The sequence below is a fragment of the Phoxinus phoxinus genome (assembly GCF_949152265.1).
Source record: "Phoxinus phoxinus genome assembly, chromosome: 6".
NCBI classification, from domain to species: domain Eukaryota; kingdom Metazoa; phylum Chordata; class Actinopteri; order Cypriniformes; family Leuciscidae; genus Phoxinus; species Phoxinus phoxinus.
In genome coordinates, this window is record NC_136881.1 from 24,347,215 (window position 1) to 24,361,620 (window position 14,406).

The following is a 14,406-nucleotide window of genomic DNA, read 5'->3' on the forward strand; positions in this document are numbered from 1 at the left end:
TCAAGTTAAGTGGTTCTTTTTGGTTGATGCTGGATGCGTGCAGGACACGGGGCCGCATCGACCTTCAGGCACGTGCTATGTTTCTAGAGCATTGCTGGACTGTGGGGGACTCACACTCGCAGAACACACACATGCAGACATAGCTCAAGGCCACATCTTTTGTGTTGTGTCTAAACAATATTGTGGATTTGAAGGTGGGAATGTGAATTCTGCTGTACACCACAATGATCTAATTCCTCAAGACCACACAAGAACGTACAGTCTACAGTGATGTTTTGTTACTTAGACCTGGACTTCAACTGATCCTGGAATAATTGGACTTGTTAATGTGAAATATCCAGTCATTTCAGAGTTTTTCAAATTAGATTGGCCGAGTGATTGGGACTGAGACTGTTTGAATCACTCCCATGTTTTTATTGCAGACAGAATGTTGCATTCATAAGTATTGCAAGCTGTAAAAGACATTTTAAATAATATTAAACTGACTTAAAAAAAATGATTCAATCTTGTATAATTTATGAAAAAAAAAGTAGAACATTTTAGGTTATGGCAATGTAAAAACATATGTTGTTTTTCAAAACTTTTTGATTATATAATTTTTATAGTGTATTTGTACACATACTAAAATGATATGTAGATAAAATATCAAAGGTCAACACCTAAACCTAACACTTACGGGGGCATGCAAACATCGTACTAAAAAAACGTATGAATAATTCCACGCTATCTCACGACCAATTCGTACGAGCGAGTAAAAGGTGGCTAGTTCGTACTATGCTCACTCGTACAAATTCGTATGTTTTGTCTAAACCCTAGTGATGGGTACGTTTAGGGGCGGGGTCAGGGGTATGCAAAAATCATATGAGTGAGGTCGCATGAATTCATACGAATTAGCCACCTCGTAAAATTTTTACGAATTGCCGTGAGATCGGTTGGAATAATTTATAAATTTCATCAACCAAATAATTAGTAACTCCTTTAGAAGGATACAGTTACACTTGAGTCATTAATTTCCAAAATCTTACAAAATAATCAGAAGTTTAGTGACTTCAGTAATTACTAGAAAGTTATCAAGCTTTTCACTTAAGAATACTGATCCAAATTATTATTAGTTCCTTTAGAAGGATGTAGTAACACTTGAGTCATTGATTACTAGTGGGTTACCACCATTGCCTTATATTTTACATTATGCATTATTCACATTAATTATGAACCTGTATTCTGTAGTAAAACAATTAGTAGTTACTGATTAGCTAATAGTGTACTACCAATTCAACTGAGCGCTATTACTTACTAATTCATATATCATAATTTCTTGCTAGTCAATATTAGATACTAGAATGTTAATAGTGGGTTACTCACTTGTTCCTGTGTAATTATTCATTAATGACGGAACAGTATTTTAAAGTGTTGCCAACTATTTTTCAAGGTGACAAAATCGTATTTATTCGTACAATGTAATTTCAATGGAACCATTGTTTTTTTTAATGAAAGGTCCACTCCTAAACCCAACCATCAGTAGACAGTAAGTAGAATGTACAGAAATTAATGAATGAGATCATATTCATTTAAACCAATTAGCCACCAATTCACAAATATGGTCATGAATTAAGAATTCACTCCCACAAGTTTAATGAATTAGTTTAATGAATTAATGAATTACTATGGCAATCACTGAACTAAAACGAGGTAAATAATTAATGAAATGTGGCAAGGAATTCATCAGTTTTGGGAACAAATTTTTTATTTGTGGCCACAATTTCTATATTTTTCTTCTGCTTGTCATGTGCGGGACTCTGCAGCTCAACGATTCACATGACTATTTTTGGAACTATTTGGCAGAGAAAAAATAGACAAAAAACTGGCAACATTATGTCTAAAATATAAACTTATTTATTGAACAATTGTATAAAAGCATCACACTCCAAATTGTGCTGTTGGTTGGAATATCAGCATATCAAATATTTAGAGAAACAGCACTCTTGCTTGTGTGATATTGCTTAAATATATAATTTGCTCATGTAGACTAGACTTGCTTAGAATCTGTCCAGTTACATTGGGATGCACAAACTGGCCTTGCTGATTTGTTTGGATCAAATTGTTTGGAACACAGCAATGGGTTAAAAAAAAGTGACAGCTGAAACTAATTTTATAGGATGTATTGTCTTAAAGTGACACAACTTTACACGTAAACCAATTTTACATGACAACTGTGGGAATACATGAAAGTTTACAGTTTGCAAAATATTTATACATGTTTGGGTCTCAGAGGGATATGGTAATATCCACAGAATGAGAAATGAAAAACAACAAGAGATGAAGAGAAAGCAGGAGGGAGAGTTCAGCACAAGCAGAATAAACAAGAAACGACAAGTGATGACTTGACGTCTAATAGAGAGAGAAAGGCTGTTCTTGTCACAACCTTATTTTTCGTAGAACTGCAAATAGAGGAGAAACTGACTATGCTTGTTGAAATATTTCTCTGTTATAATTTACCTCAAACTAAATCTGACATTCAGTGACAGTTCCTCACAGAATTCAGTCTTATACAAGTGTAGTTTGTTACACATAACCAGAAAAATGCTTGGCTGCAAAGTGTTCTGTGCGCCTACATAAAGACTTTATGAAGATTCGTCTTTACGTAACTCTTTAACTGTCTGGTAATCATCCACAATTTCTGTCTACACAATTTTGAGTGGTTACGACTTGTTCACCAGATCCTCTGTTATAATAAAACCAATGGTCAGTTGCCTTTAATGGTCCATGCTTGCGTTTCCTTTGAATCTGAGCAGAAAAGATGATTACATGTCACTCTTCGTGAGATGTTTGCAGAAACTATATAGGCATTTTTTGTGGTTTTTGTACCACTGGAGAGGGGCAGACAGTTTCTCAGTCAAAAAACAAATCATCCAATTTACTAAGCTCATTAAGTAAATTGGCCATTTTGATATTGTATTTGTTGTTTAAATTCAAAAAAGTGTGAAACCACTTAAATCAGTTTGTTCCTGGTCCATGGGACTCAAGCCAGTATTGTGTCTACCAATGACAAAGCCCCAAACACAACAAACAGCCCTGTTTCCCACGAGAGCCCTTTCAAGCCAGAAAGCCATTGCTTGTGCAATTTATTTTAATAGAACAAAATGATCATGCCACAGAAATATGTCCAGTGATTAAATAGAAAACATGGGCCAACATGGGCTTGCCAAAAAAAAAAAAAAGGATAAATAGCAAACCTTTTTATGTATTTCAAAGTTGTCAAGCAGCATTTTGTTGGTACAAATTGTTTTACTGCTGTTTTTCCAGTTAACAGTTTGCTGTCTCAAATTATACTTCCCAAAAGTGACATCAGATGAAACAGGAAAAAAAAAGGAAATCTGGAAGTTATCTACTCTTGAAATGCATTCTTCCCCATAAAGCAGTTCAGATTCCTTTAAAGAGAACCACCCCACCTAATAAAAACAATGTTTACATTCAAAATGGGATTTCCTGAGACCTTCTTACAGTACATATTCATCTTTGAGAAGATACAGTACCAAAGCCATTATGTAAATAAGACAGAACTGAATCAAAGTAACAATATGGAGCTATTCATATAGAATGTTTTGTTGCATTTTAAAACAGAGAATATGCCCAGCAGACTGAAATAAACTGTGCTAAAATAAAGATTAAATGTTTGAAAATGTTTGTCAACATCCGGTGTTCTCCATTTCGCCATATGCTGCGTTTCACACACAAATCCATGAACCAATGCAGGCCTACTATGTCAATAAAAAAATGTTGTGCTAACGTTTTGATAGCATTATTAAAGACCCTGTAACCCTGTAAGCGGGGATAAAGCTCTCTGACTTGAAATAAAATACTGGCTACAACTGAAAGAGTCATACATTGACTCGCATATACTCAATCATACATTACATGCTCAGCAGATGTAAATGTTGATAAATCCATAGGCATATTATTAATAATCCAATAAAATCTAATAATACATCTAATTACAGGATTAAGGGGGTCGCTTTTATAATTAGGCCTAGATCATTAATATAGATATCACTGTACCCTGAGGTTCTAAGGACCATATTACTTTCACAATAAGGACATGTTACTACAAGATTAGGGAGTAAACCATTCGGCCATTTCTAAGAGGCCTTTTCTATAACACATTGTGAAGGCTCCTGTGAAGGAACTTTGTTAGATGCTCCTTTCTCTTTTATCTCCCTTAAGGCGTTCACTCATGTTTGACAAATTGTCTTTATTCAGTCATTACAGGAGTGTGGGGATGTGGGCCTCTAGCAATCCACCAGGCAGCCTCTGTTCAGACGGGAAAGAAAAAGTACGAAAAAAACATGTTGTGATGTTCTATGAACAGCTCAACTGATTACTTAAACACACGTAATTAAATTGCAATTTAATTTCCTAAAATATAAGTATTGATATTAAATGTTCTCTTTTAAATGTTTTCAAATATCCTGCTATCATTCAGAGGCCAGTGCAGGTGTGCTGTCTTTCATAGCCCCTTTATGATAAGATCGACCACCAAGAATGAAAGGTGGGTTCAGGACCCTAACATGATATTCAATGGTCTGTTCCACCTGGGTGGGCCGGCTGTGCTGGAACGCGCCAACATGAGCCAGAGGGGTCTACCTGCTGAAACTGGAGCCTAAGGCTCTTGCTGATAGGAGACCCACATGTGTTGAGTGACGGTGGCATGACCCTGGTTGGGGAAGGTGGAGGAACCGCCAACAATTATCTGCATATCTGGTCTGATCATATTACTTGAGTGCCATTTAATATGCATGCTGCACTAAAGACAAACTCATTATAATGCCGCTACTAATGAAGAGTTTTTTTTATTCATCTTATTTGTGTGTTATTAGTTAAAGCTTACACTGTGATACCCAGCAGGTTCTTGTGTTGTGCTGTTGTTATTACTTTGCATCAGTGCACATTCTATGTGAGACTGCGCTGATTACAATTATGTGTCTACACATGGTGAAGAAAAGAGATTCTGATGCTAAATCAGTTTGTTCAGTGATCCTTAGCCAGCATGTGCTGAGCACTAAAGTGTTTCAGCTTACTGAGTCGGGGACATGGCATACAGGTTTTATATGCTACTGAAATTTACGTATAGTATAGGCACAGATTCTACCATATATATTTAGGTAACATAATAAAGCTCAGAGATTATGAAATGGCCAGCAGTTCCAGGACAAGACTATATGCAGTGATATCTAACCTTTCAGTACATGTCAGAAAGCTGATACTGCCATCAACTGGTCAAGATGTTACATTGAATGTTTGATGCCTTTTATTTTTTTTGAAACAGTGACAGTTAAATGGTTACTATGATTATGTGATTATGAATGCATTATGTGTACTACATTTACAATCAAATTAAATTCATAATTTATCAGCATATACCAAAGTTCAATAGACAAGAAAATACAATTGCAACTTTCCCTCGGATATACGTCACCATAGGGAAGACTATAGCCATTTCTTTAAAGGGATAGTTCACCCAAAAATAAAAACATAATGTACTCACTCTCAGGCCATCCAAGATGTAGGTGTCTTTTTTCCTTCAGTAGAACAGTAAAGAGGATGTTTAGCTAAAACCGTGGTTAATCATATAATGCAACTCAATAGCTAAAGTCATTTGAGAGTCAAAAAAACATAAAGGCAAAACAAAAATAATACCCATGGCTCCTGGTGACACATTAAGGTCTTATAAAGCAAAAGTGCAAAAAAATGAACATTATTTATTTACAACATTTTTAACTTTAATCCACAGCCTCTGCATCACGACAGTCTCTTGAGCATGAGCTTCCTGACGCATTATGACGTATGGGCAGGAGCACAGCTCACACATGAGCTGACGGTGTTTGTTTACAACTATCGAATGCCAAATGGGTCTGAGGTCAAAAACACGGTAATTCTGACCCAATTGGTGTTCGGTGTTATGTGACAGGAAGCTCGCGCTCCAGACTGTCTTGGATGCGTTCAGGACCGTTTGCTAGGATTTTTGTATGACAGGCCAGTTTGTTCTTTTATAGACCAAATAAACATGCTTCAACAAAGAAAAAAATGACAACAAAATCGGAATCAGCGTTTCCAGTTTGATCATTGATGCGTTGCATCTATCAATAACTCCCCAATGCATTTTTTTACTTTAATAAGAGAATCCATTCAGTCTTCAACTTTTAATGCAGGTAATGATGTTTATTCAGATGTGGATATGTGAGAGTAAATTAGGGGGGGTTCTTTTAGTTTTTTTTTATGTACCTAAATCAGTGTCCCAGAGTTGCATGAGGCCTATGAAGGGGAGCGGTTAACTATGAGACATGGTAATGTTGTAAAACAGTGTAATGTAATGTCAGCATAACTGCTTGTGCACTGGTGTGCAGCGGCAACAAGCCGGGGGAATTGTGTTTTATAGCTTACCTACACAATTAATCAGGGAATTATGTCAGATGGTAAAGGCAGCTGGCATGTTAATGGCCATAGGCCAGATTTGCATACAAGCAAACACTTCAAAATGGGTTGAAGTTTTTCCATTTTGATGTACTGTAGTGTGAAGTGTGTTCATCAACTGCTAGCTATAGCAACTCGCAGCGCAGTCTGAGCGTTTGAGTGTGAATATTAGCAAATGACCCCCAGATGCCCCTGGTGTTTCAAAGTTTAAACAGAAGTGTAATGCAGTTAATACGACTGGATACATTTTGTGGAATAAATGTTAGGCCGTGTAGTCTGCAAAACAGTGTGGGTGGATCTAGTTGACTCGATGGATAAATAAATAATATAGAGATGCTCTTGAAAAAGAATGCACCAAAAGAACAGAGAAATAAACAAGCAATGGAAAATTATGCCAGATTTGGGAGAATCAGAAAACAGACATTATTGGAATATTCTGGGTTAGTTCACCCTATGGATAGGGATAGTTCACCCAAAAATTTTAATTGACCGTTCGCAAAGACCCGCTCCCTTTATTTACTGTTGCTATGTCTGACAAACTATGCCGCTCTCACGCCACACCATGTTCTTACGCAGTGAAAAATACATTGCGGAGCAGAGGACAATGACAACGTGCTGTCAGACAGGACAGAGCAGGTTACTTTTGATATTAAACAAAGTCTCACCTTTCGAATGTGGTCATTTAAAAAAAAAGAAATTAAACAATTATACCGTTTTGTGGTTCTTTAATGTGTCTTACAGATCGCTGTAGAGCATCAGTTAAAGCTGCTCGTGAACCGATCATCTCTTCCTTCTAGTTCATTTATAGCATTAAACAAACATGAATGAACATAAGAATAAATGTTGTTTTAACCGCGGAAAAGTGTCAGTACACTCCGCTTTTTCAAGTTCAAATCCTCCCATGTTAATCTACTACCTCTCCTGACTGCTTTGTCGGACAAAATGTCGTATGGCAAAGTATAATTGGTCAGATCACCTGTCAATCAAACTCGATGCGAAGGGTCAATTGTGTCATAATTTATGTTCCAAACCTGTATTTCTGTCAGGACCACTATTGTCAAATACGATTGACAATTAGCATACAGTTTGGATTGGCGGTATGGTTCCGTTCTGGGCGAGAACTCCCTGCGCATCCATGCAACCTAGCATAAAAGCATGGAGAGCAGCAATAACCCCTCTTAGGGCAAACAGAACAGAACCAACATGAATGTATATATCATTCATTCAAGATTTTAAAATACAATTTTAAATAAGATTTTAAAGACAACTAAACAGTTACATTAACTTAAAGGGGTGGTAAAGAATGATTTCCCTTTTCTAACTTTAGTTAGTGTGAAATGTTGCTGTTTGAGCATAAACAACATCTGCAAAGTTACAACGCTCAAAGTTCAAAGCAAAGGAAGATATTTGGTTTTAAAGAAAAGGACTACAACAAATGGCTGGTAGGACTACACAACATTCCTCCGGGGTTAGTTACATCAGCAACCCTAAAATGTACACAACCCCGCCCCCGGGAACACGCAGTCCATGTTGAGAAGAGGAAAAGCTGTTGTATAAGAGTAGCCTACATCTGTGTGTCAGCTCAAACTTTAGCATCCATCTTTTCACATGCAATAGAAAGTCACTCAGTGTGCATCTCACAACATGTCCTATATGAGCGATTTATAGATTACCATGACAGAATATGCTAATTGAAGATAGTTAACTCCACATCAGCAACATAAATTAATCAACTAACCTTTCAGAGACGTCCTGTTTTCTACATGTTGTCACTTATTCTTGAGTCTCTCCATCTTTGTCTGACTCCGTTTTAACATTAAAGGCATAACAGTTTCTGTCATTTTACTGTGTCTGCGTGAGGTAATCGCAGCTGCTAACACACACACACACACACACACACACACACACACACACACACACACACACACACACACACACACACACACACACACACACACACACACACACACACACACACACACACACACACACACACACACACACTTGAAACCCCGCCCCCTGCAGCAGCTCATTTGCATTTAATGGCCAGGCACAAACGGTGCGTTTTTGCAAACCTTAAAAAAGTGACAACTTTAACATGCTATATAAAAATATCAGTGGAGTATTTTGTGCTAAAACTTCACACACACACTCTGGGGACATCAGATATTTATTTTACATCTTGTGAAAATGGCATTTTACCACCCCTTTAAGGAAATTAGCTCATATCACTATACCATACTTTGAAAAAAGTAACGTAAACTCAATAACTCATCATATTAAGCTAAACTTAAACTGAATGAGTTGCAGCAGATTTCTAGTTCCCAGCATGCTTTGCATCAGACTGTATAAGGAGAATAAATGTTGTAATTAAGTGTTATTTTGTGTTTTTGCACAAAATTAATAGGGAGAAATGTGTCAGTGCTTAATATTCTGTTATCTTAATAGGGTTTCTGTTAAGTAGTTTTACACCAGGTAAGGTCGAGGAGGAACTGCAGCACTTGTATGTGTGTGAAGATAATATTTTTGATAATTACATTAGCACATGCATGCTTTTGTTAACTAGCAATATTGTCAATATCTTTATGCAATCCAATTATACAAGGTTGTAGTCAATCATTCAATTTAGGCCTAATTAAAATTAAAATGCTTATGTGTTGTGCTTTTAGTCATTGTTAGGCATTAAGTTGTCAAGGCAGTTATAATAGAGAATTTTAACATTTATGAATTGGCTCTAGTCATTACATTGTAAGTGCTAGCCAATTTTTTTCTTTCTTTTTTTAAGGAAAGAAAATATGTAATATTTTTTGGTTATCATTACACAAATGGTGTTGATTGCTGAACCCAGAATATTCCTGAGCTGAACAGCGTGAGACTGGCGCAGTTTGTATGAAATAGATCTGTAGGTTGACAATGACATCGCATCCTGCTATGCTTAAGAAACAACTCAACACATTCCACTGAGGGAGCTCATTCTCCTTCAACGCACATGATCCCAGCACAATGCGATAAACCTCAAAAGAGCTCATTTCAGAGCAATTTCTGTCAGCCTCTTATGTGCGAGCTTTAAAAGTTAAAATTTAAATATTATGCTAATATGCAGCGCGGGATTATCGGTTGCAAACGGTGTTTTGACAGGCTTCAGCATGATCTCTTTCCTGTCATGAAAACGGTAGACCCACCATCGTTATGCAGAGGGTGCAGTGACGTCCTTTTGTGTTAAAAATGAGCAAGAGGTGGCGCTATTTCACTAAAAATCTATAATTATAATCTCTAAGCATGTTGCGGCAGGCAAACAAAAACGAAAGTCTTGCATTTTAGCAGAAGCAGATGCTTGAACCAAAGAACATTTCGTTGGGGAGAAAATTACTGCTGCGAATCAGAAGGAACAACATCGCATGCGTGACATTTTCGGGTCCTTCATGGGTATTTTATTTTAGTCTAAATTCAAATCAAGCTAAAAGTGCTAGTTTTGGACATACAGAAGATTAAAGGTCAAGTGTTCCGCGCTATCAGTTGACCAATCAATGCTTGAACATGCAAACACGTGATCTTGTGCTCAGCTTCCTTAAATCGCGAACCTGTTTGTTTACACTGGACAAAAGCATGTTGTGCATTAACTGTAATCTGTAGAGTAATTCAATTCAATTCAAGTTTATTTGTATAGCGCTTTTCACAATACATATTGTTTCAAAGCAGCTTTACAGAAAATGCATTTCAAAAATATACATACAAAAATACAGTTAGTTAATCATAAAATTTAGGTGCTAGTGTGTAGTGTAGCTAACGTTAGTGCTGGTGTTTCTGTCAGCCGTCAGATGATTTTCTCGTCCCAGGTGCAGCAGGTAGGCCACGCCAGACAGTCCGTTTTAGGATGAAAAAAATAATAATAATCGTGTATTTAAAAATGTATTGTAGGCTAGTTCAGCATTTCAAACATTGGATTAGATAGCCTATGATACACGAATGGCCGTTGCACTCGTGCACTAGTGACTTACTTTTTTCATAAACTCATAATGTTATTGACTACCATTCATCAGTTTTTCAGACTAATGTTGCATGTTAACAAAAACTAAAAGTATAAAGTAAAATATATTAGACTTGAACAAAGAAAAAACCCTGTAGAACTATGGAAATATGGATTCGTTTGAACCTTTTTCAAATGTTGCCTTGTCAACTAACGTTAACTAACTGAAACAAAATAAGTAGTTAACAATATCCTAACCTTACCTCTTTGGCCTTAAACTAGACCCCATACCTTATTTGTAGTATTTTTATTCAGTTTAAGTATGTTGAAGGACACAGAATGTTCTTTGTTAATCTATTTTCTGTTTTTGTTGACTTATATCTCTTTCAGGGTTTATAATGAAATCTCTTCTATGGATCCTGTGCACTCTTGGCCTGCTTCTCTGTACTGCTGCAGACAGTAGTACAAAACCTAATTTTGTCTTTATGATGGTGGACGATTTGGGAATTGGAGACCTTGGATGCTACGGAAACACAACCATCAGGTTTATTCATACAATTCAGTTTGTTACTTTTTTGTTCTACAGGAAATCCACACTAGCTTGCTGCCTATAGACATGTTATGTGAATATCTCTTACTTTTTAGCCGTTATGCACACTGCATATGAAGTAGTATACATTAATGCCATCAGTGTCAAGTCCATTCCCAAAGAATAAAAAGTTGCTCATGCAAGCAAAGTAGATTTGACATGCATGGAATTTTCCTTTTGATGAGCTCATATATGTTCCAAAGATGAAGGAAGTTATGATCCTAGATGAATAGACATCTCTCTAACAAGCTTAATGCGACTGTTGTATTGTGGTTGTCCTGGCCTGCAGGACGCCTAACATTGACAGACTGGCCCTGGAAGGGGTGAAACTGACCCAACACATAGCGGCTGCGCCGCTCTGCACTCCCAGCAGGGCAGCCTTCCTCACAGGCAGATACCCTATCCGATCAGGTCAGTCCTGGAGTTACTGCTGAAATAAGCAAGATGTGCTGTTTTTAAAACATTGTTGAGATTGTGTTTAAAAACACTTCTGTATGTGAGAGGTTTCTGCTAAAGAGCAGGACTATTATTATTATTTGTCCTGTTTATCAGGAATCTCTCATATACATAAGTGTTTTTAACAGTACAGTAAGTTACAATAATAATAACTGTTATCACTGCTGAATTGTCAAAATGTCTAATTGTAACGTTTGCTAACATTTTTATTCAAAACCGGGATTTCTCGATTTAAAAATAATAAAATCGTGGCAAATTATTAAGTTCGAATTAATCGAAAAAAACGCCCAGCCCTAATGACACTTTATTAAACAACAACTACAGCTCCTTATGTGCGTTATACATCATTACGTACCATTTCTACTTCATTGCACTTGCGGAAAACATTCCAGTTTCGGTTTTCAATTTAATCAAGTGTTTACATCTGTCCAATCAAACTTAGAAAAGGTTTAAAACACTCGTTACAATCCAAATCGGATTTGTTTCATGACGTGGTTACATGTGACTTTTTTCATTCTTACTGAGCTACTAGTTTGATTACAGTTGGATTATTACATAATGGCTCAAAAACTGAAGTTATGCTCCTCGGCTCCCTGGTGCTGCCTTGGATTTTCAGAGCAAATTAAAAAATCTTGGTGTCATATTTGATGCCACACTGTCATTTGAGCCTTTTGTGTAGAACACTGTTAAAGGGTTAGTTCACCCAAAAATGAAAATAATGTCATTAATGACTCACCCTCATGTCGTTCTAAGCCCGTAAGACCTCCGTTCATCTTCGGAACACAGTTTAAGATATTTTAGATTTAGTCCGAGAGCATTCTGTCCCTCCATTGAAACTGTATATACAGTATACTGTCCATGTCCATAAAGGTAATAAAAAGATCATCAAAGTAGTCCATGTGACATCAGTGGGTTAGTTAGAAGTTTTTGAAGCATCGAAAATACTTTTTGGTCCAAAAATAACACAAAATAAGACTTTATTCCGCATTGTATTCTCTCCCGGGTCTGTTGTCAATCTGCGTTCAGGACTCCGCAGTGACGCTGCTGACGGAAGACGCTGATGACGTGTTATCTGGTGCGCCCGAGCTTCGTTTACAGTCTGAGGGAGACGCACGCTATATTCAAGCTATTCTACATTGTTTGCGTGGATATAATTTTTTTAATGGTGCGTAAATGTGCATGTCGCGGATGAGACACTTTTACAGCGTGCGTTTCCCTCAGTCTATAAATGAAGCTCGGGCGCACCAGAAATACACGTCATCAGCGTCTTACGCCATCAGCGTAACTGTGAAGGATTGACAACAGACCCGGGAGAGAATACAATGCTGAATAAAGTCTTATTTTGTGTTATTTTTGGACCAAAAAGTATTTTCGATGCTTCAAAAACTTCTAACTAACCCACTGATGTCACATGGACTACTTTGATGATCTTTTTATTACCTTTATGGACATGGAGAGTATACTGTATATACAGTTTCAATGGAGGGACAGAATGCTCTCGGACTAAATCTAAAATATCTTAAACTGTGTTCCGAAGATGAACGGAGGTCTTACGGGCTTAGAACGACATGAGGGTGAGTCATTAATGACATTATTTTCATTTTTGGGTGAACTAACCCTTTAAGACATCCTTTTATCATCTCAGAAATATAGCACGTTTACGTCCTATGTTGTCCTTCGCAGTTGCTGAGAAGTTGATAAATTATTTTGTCTTTACACGTATTGACTACTGTAACGGTCTGCTAGCTGGGGTATCTAATTCATCAATTGCCAAACTGCAATATCTACAGAATTCAGCTGCTAGAGTTTTGTCTGGGGTCAGGGCTAGGGAACATATAACCCCTGTCCTGGAATCTCTGCACTGGCTTCCTGTCAGGTACCGTATTGATTTTAAAATTCTTATGCTGGCATTTAAATCTCTGCACAATCTGGCTCCCCAGTACTTGACTGACTTATTATTGCCTTACACACCACGTCGTAATCTACATTCCTCGCAGAGTGGTCTCTTGGTTGTTCCCAAGACACGGCTTCGGTCTAGGGGTGATCGAGCATTTTCTGTCTATGCTCCCAAGCTTTGGAATTCTCTCCCGGCCGACATCAGGGAAGCAAATACATTAGTGACTTTTAAATCTCTTCTTAAAACATGTTTGCTTGTAAAGCGCTTTGAGAAAACAACTTTTAAAGGCGCTATACAAAATAAATGTATTATTATTATTATTATTATTATAAGGGTCCATGTAAATGCAGCCACTGTTAGTGTACTTATTGTGTTCATGTTGCATTGCAAAACACCTTTGATGCTATTGAGGTTGGATACAGATTAAAGGGGTGGTAAAGTATGATTTCAATTTTCTAACTTTAGTTAGTGTGAAATGTTGCTGTTTGAGCATAAACAATATCTGCAAAGTTACAACGCTCAAAGTTCAAAGCAAAGGAAGATATTTGTTTTTAAAGAAAAGGACTACAACAGCTGGCATGGACTACACGACATTCCTCCCGGGATAGTGACATCAGCAACCCTAAAATGTACGTAAACCCTGCCCTTTTTTAACCCCCCAAGTTTTTTGTGAGTCAGCTCAAACTTTAGCATCCATCTTTTACCATGACAGAATATGCTAATTGAAGATAGTTAACTGCACATCAGCAACATTAATTCATCCCATCCAGAGACGTCCTGTTGCATTCTACATGTTGTCTCTTCTTCTTGAGTCTCTCCATCTGACTCCGTTTTAACATTAAAGGCAGTTTCTGTCATTTTAGTGTGTCTGCCTGAGGTAATCGCAGCCAGGCACAAAACAATGCGTTTTTGCAAACCCTCAAAAAGTGACAACTTTAACATGCTATATAAAAATATCTGTGGGCTATTTTGTGCTAAAACTACACACACACACACACACACACACACACACACACACACACACACACA

At 37.2% G+C, this 14,406-nt stretch overlaps 2 protein-coding genes across 4 annotated transcripts in view; both read left to right on the forward strand.

Annotated features, from left to right (window-relative positions):
- The window catches only part of pudp (pseudouridine 5'-phosphatase), a 362,626-nt gene that overhangs the window by 42,074 nt on the left and 306,146 nt on the right, over window positions 1-14,406 (forward strand). The window lies entirely within an intron of this gene.
- The window catches only part of sts (steroid sulfatase (microsomal), isozyme S), a 40,829-nt gene continuing 36,145 nt past the window's right edge, over window positions 9,723-14,406 (forward strand). Inside the window, exons 1-4 of one of the 3 annotated variants that reach the window (XM_079615736.1) lie at window positions 9,723-10,102; window positions 10,252-10,313; window positions 10,826-10,979; window positions 11,314-11,435. In XM_079615736.1, coding sequence (XP_079471862.1) covers window positions 10,834-10,979; window positions 11,314-11,435 — 268 coding nt within the window. In that variant the 5' untranslated portion in view covers window positions 9,723-10,102; window positions 10,252-10,313; window positions 10,826-10,833. Of the gene's footprint in view, window positions 10,103-10,251; window positions 10,314-10,825; window positions 10,980-11,313; window positions 11,436-13,729; window positions 14,007-14,406 lie in introns of those variants that run through there. The other 2 variants (XM_079615735.1, XM_079615737.1) reach the window with 2 other exon arrangements.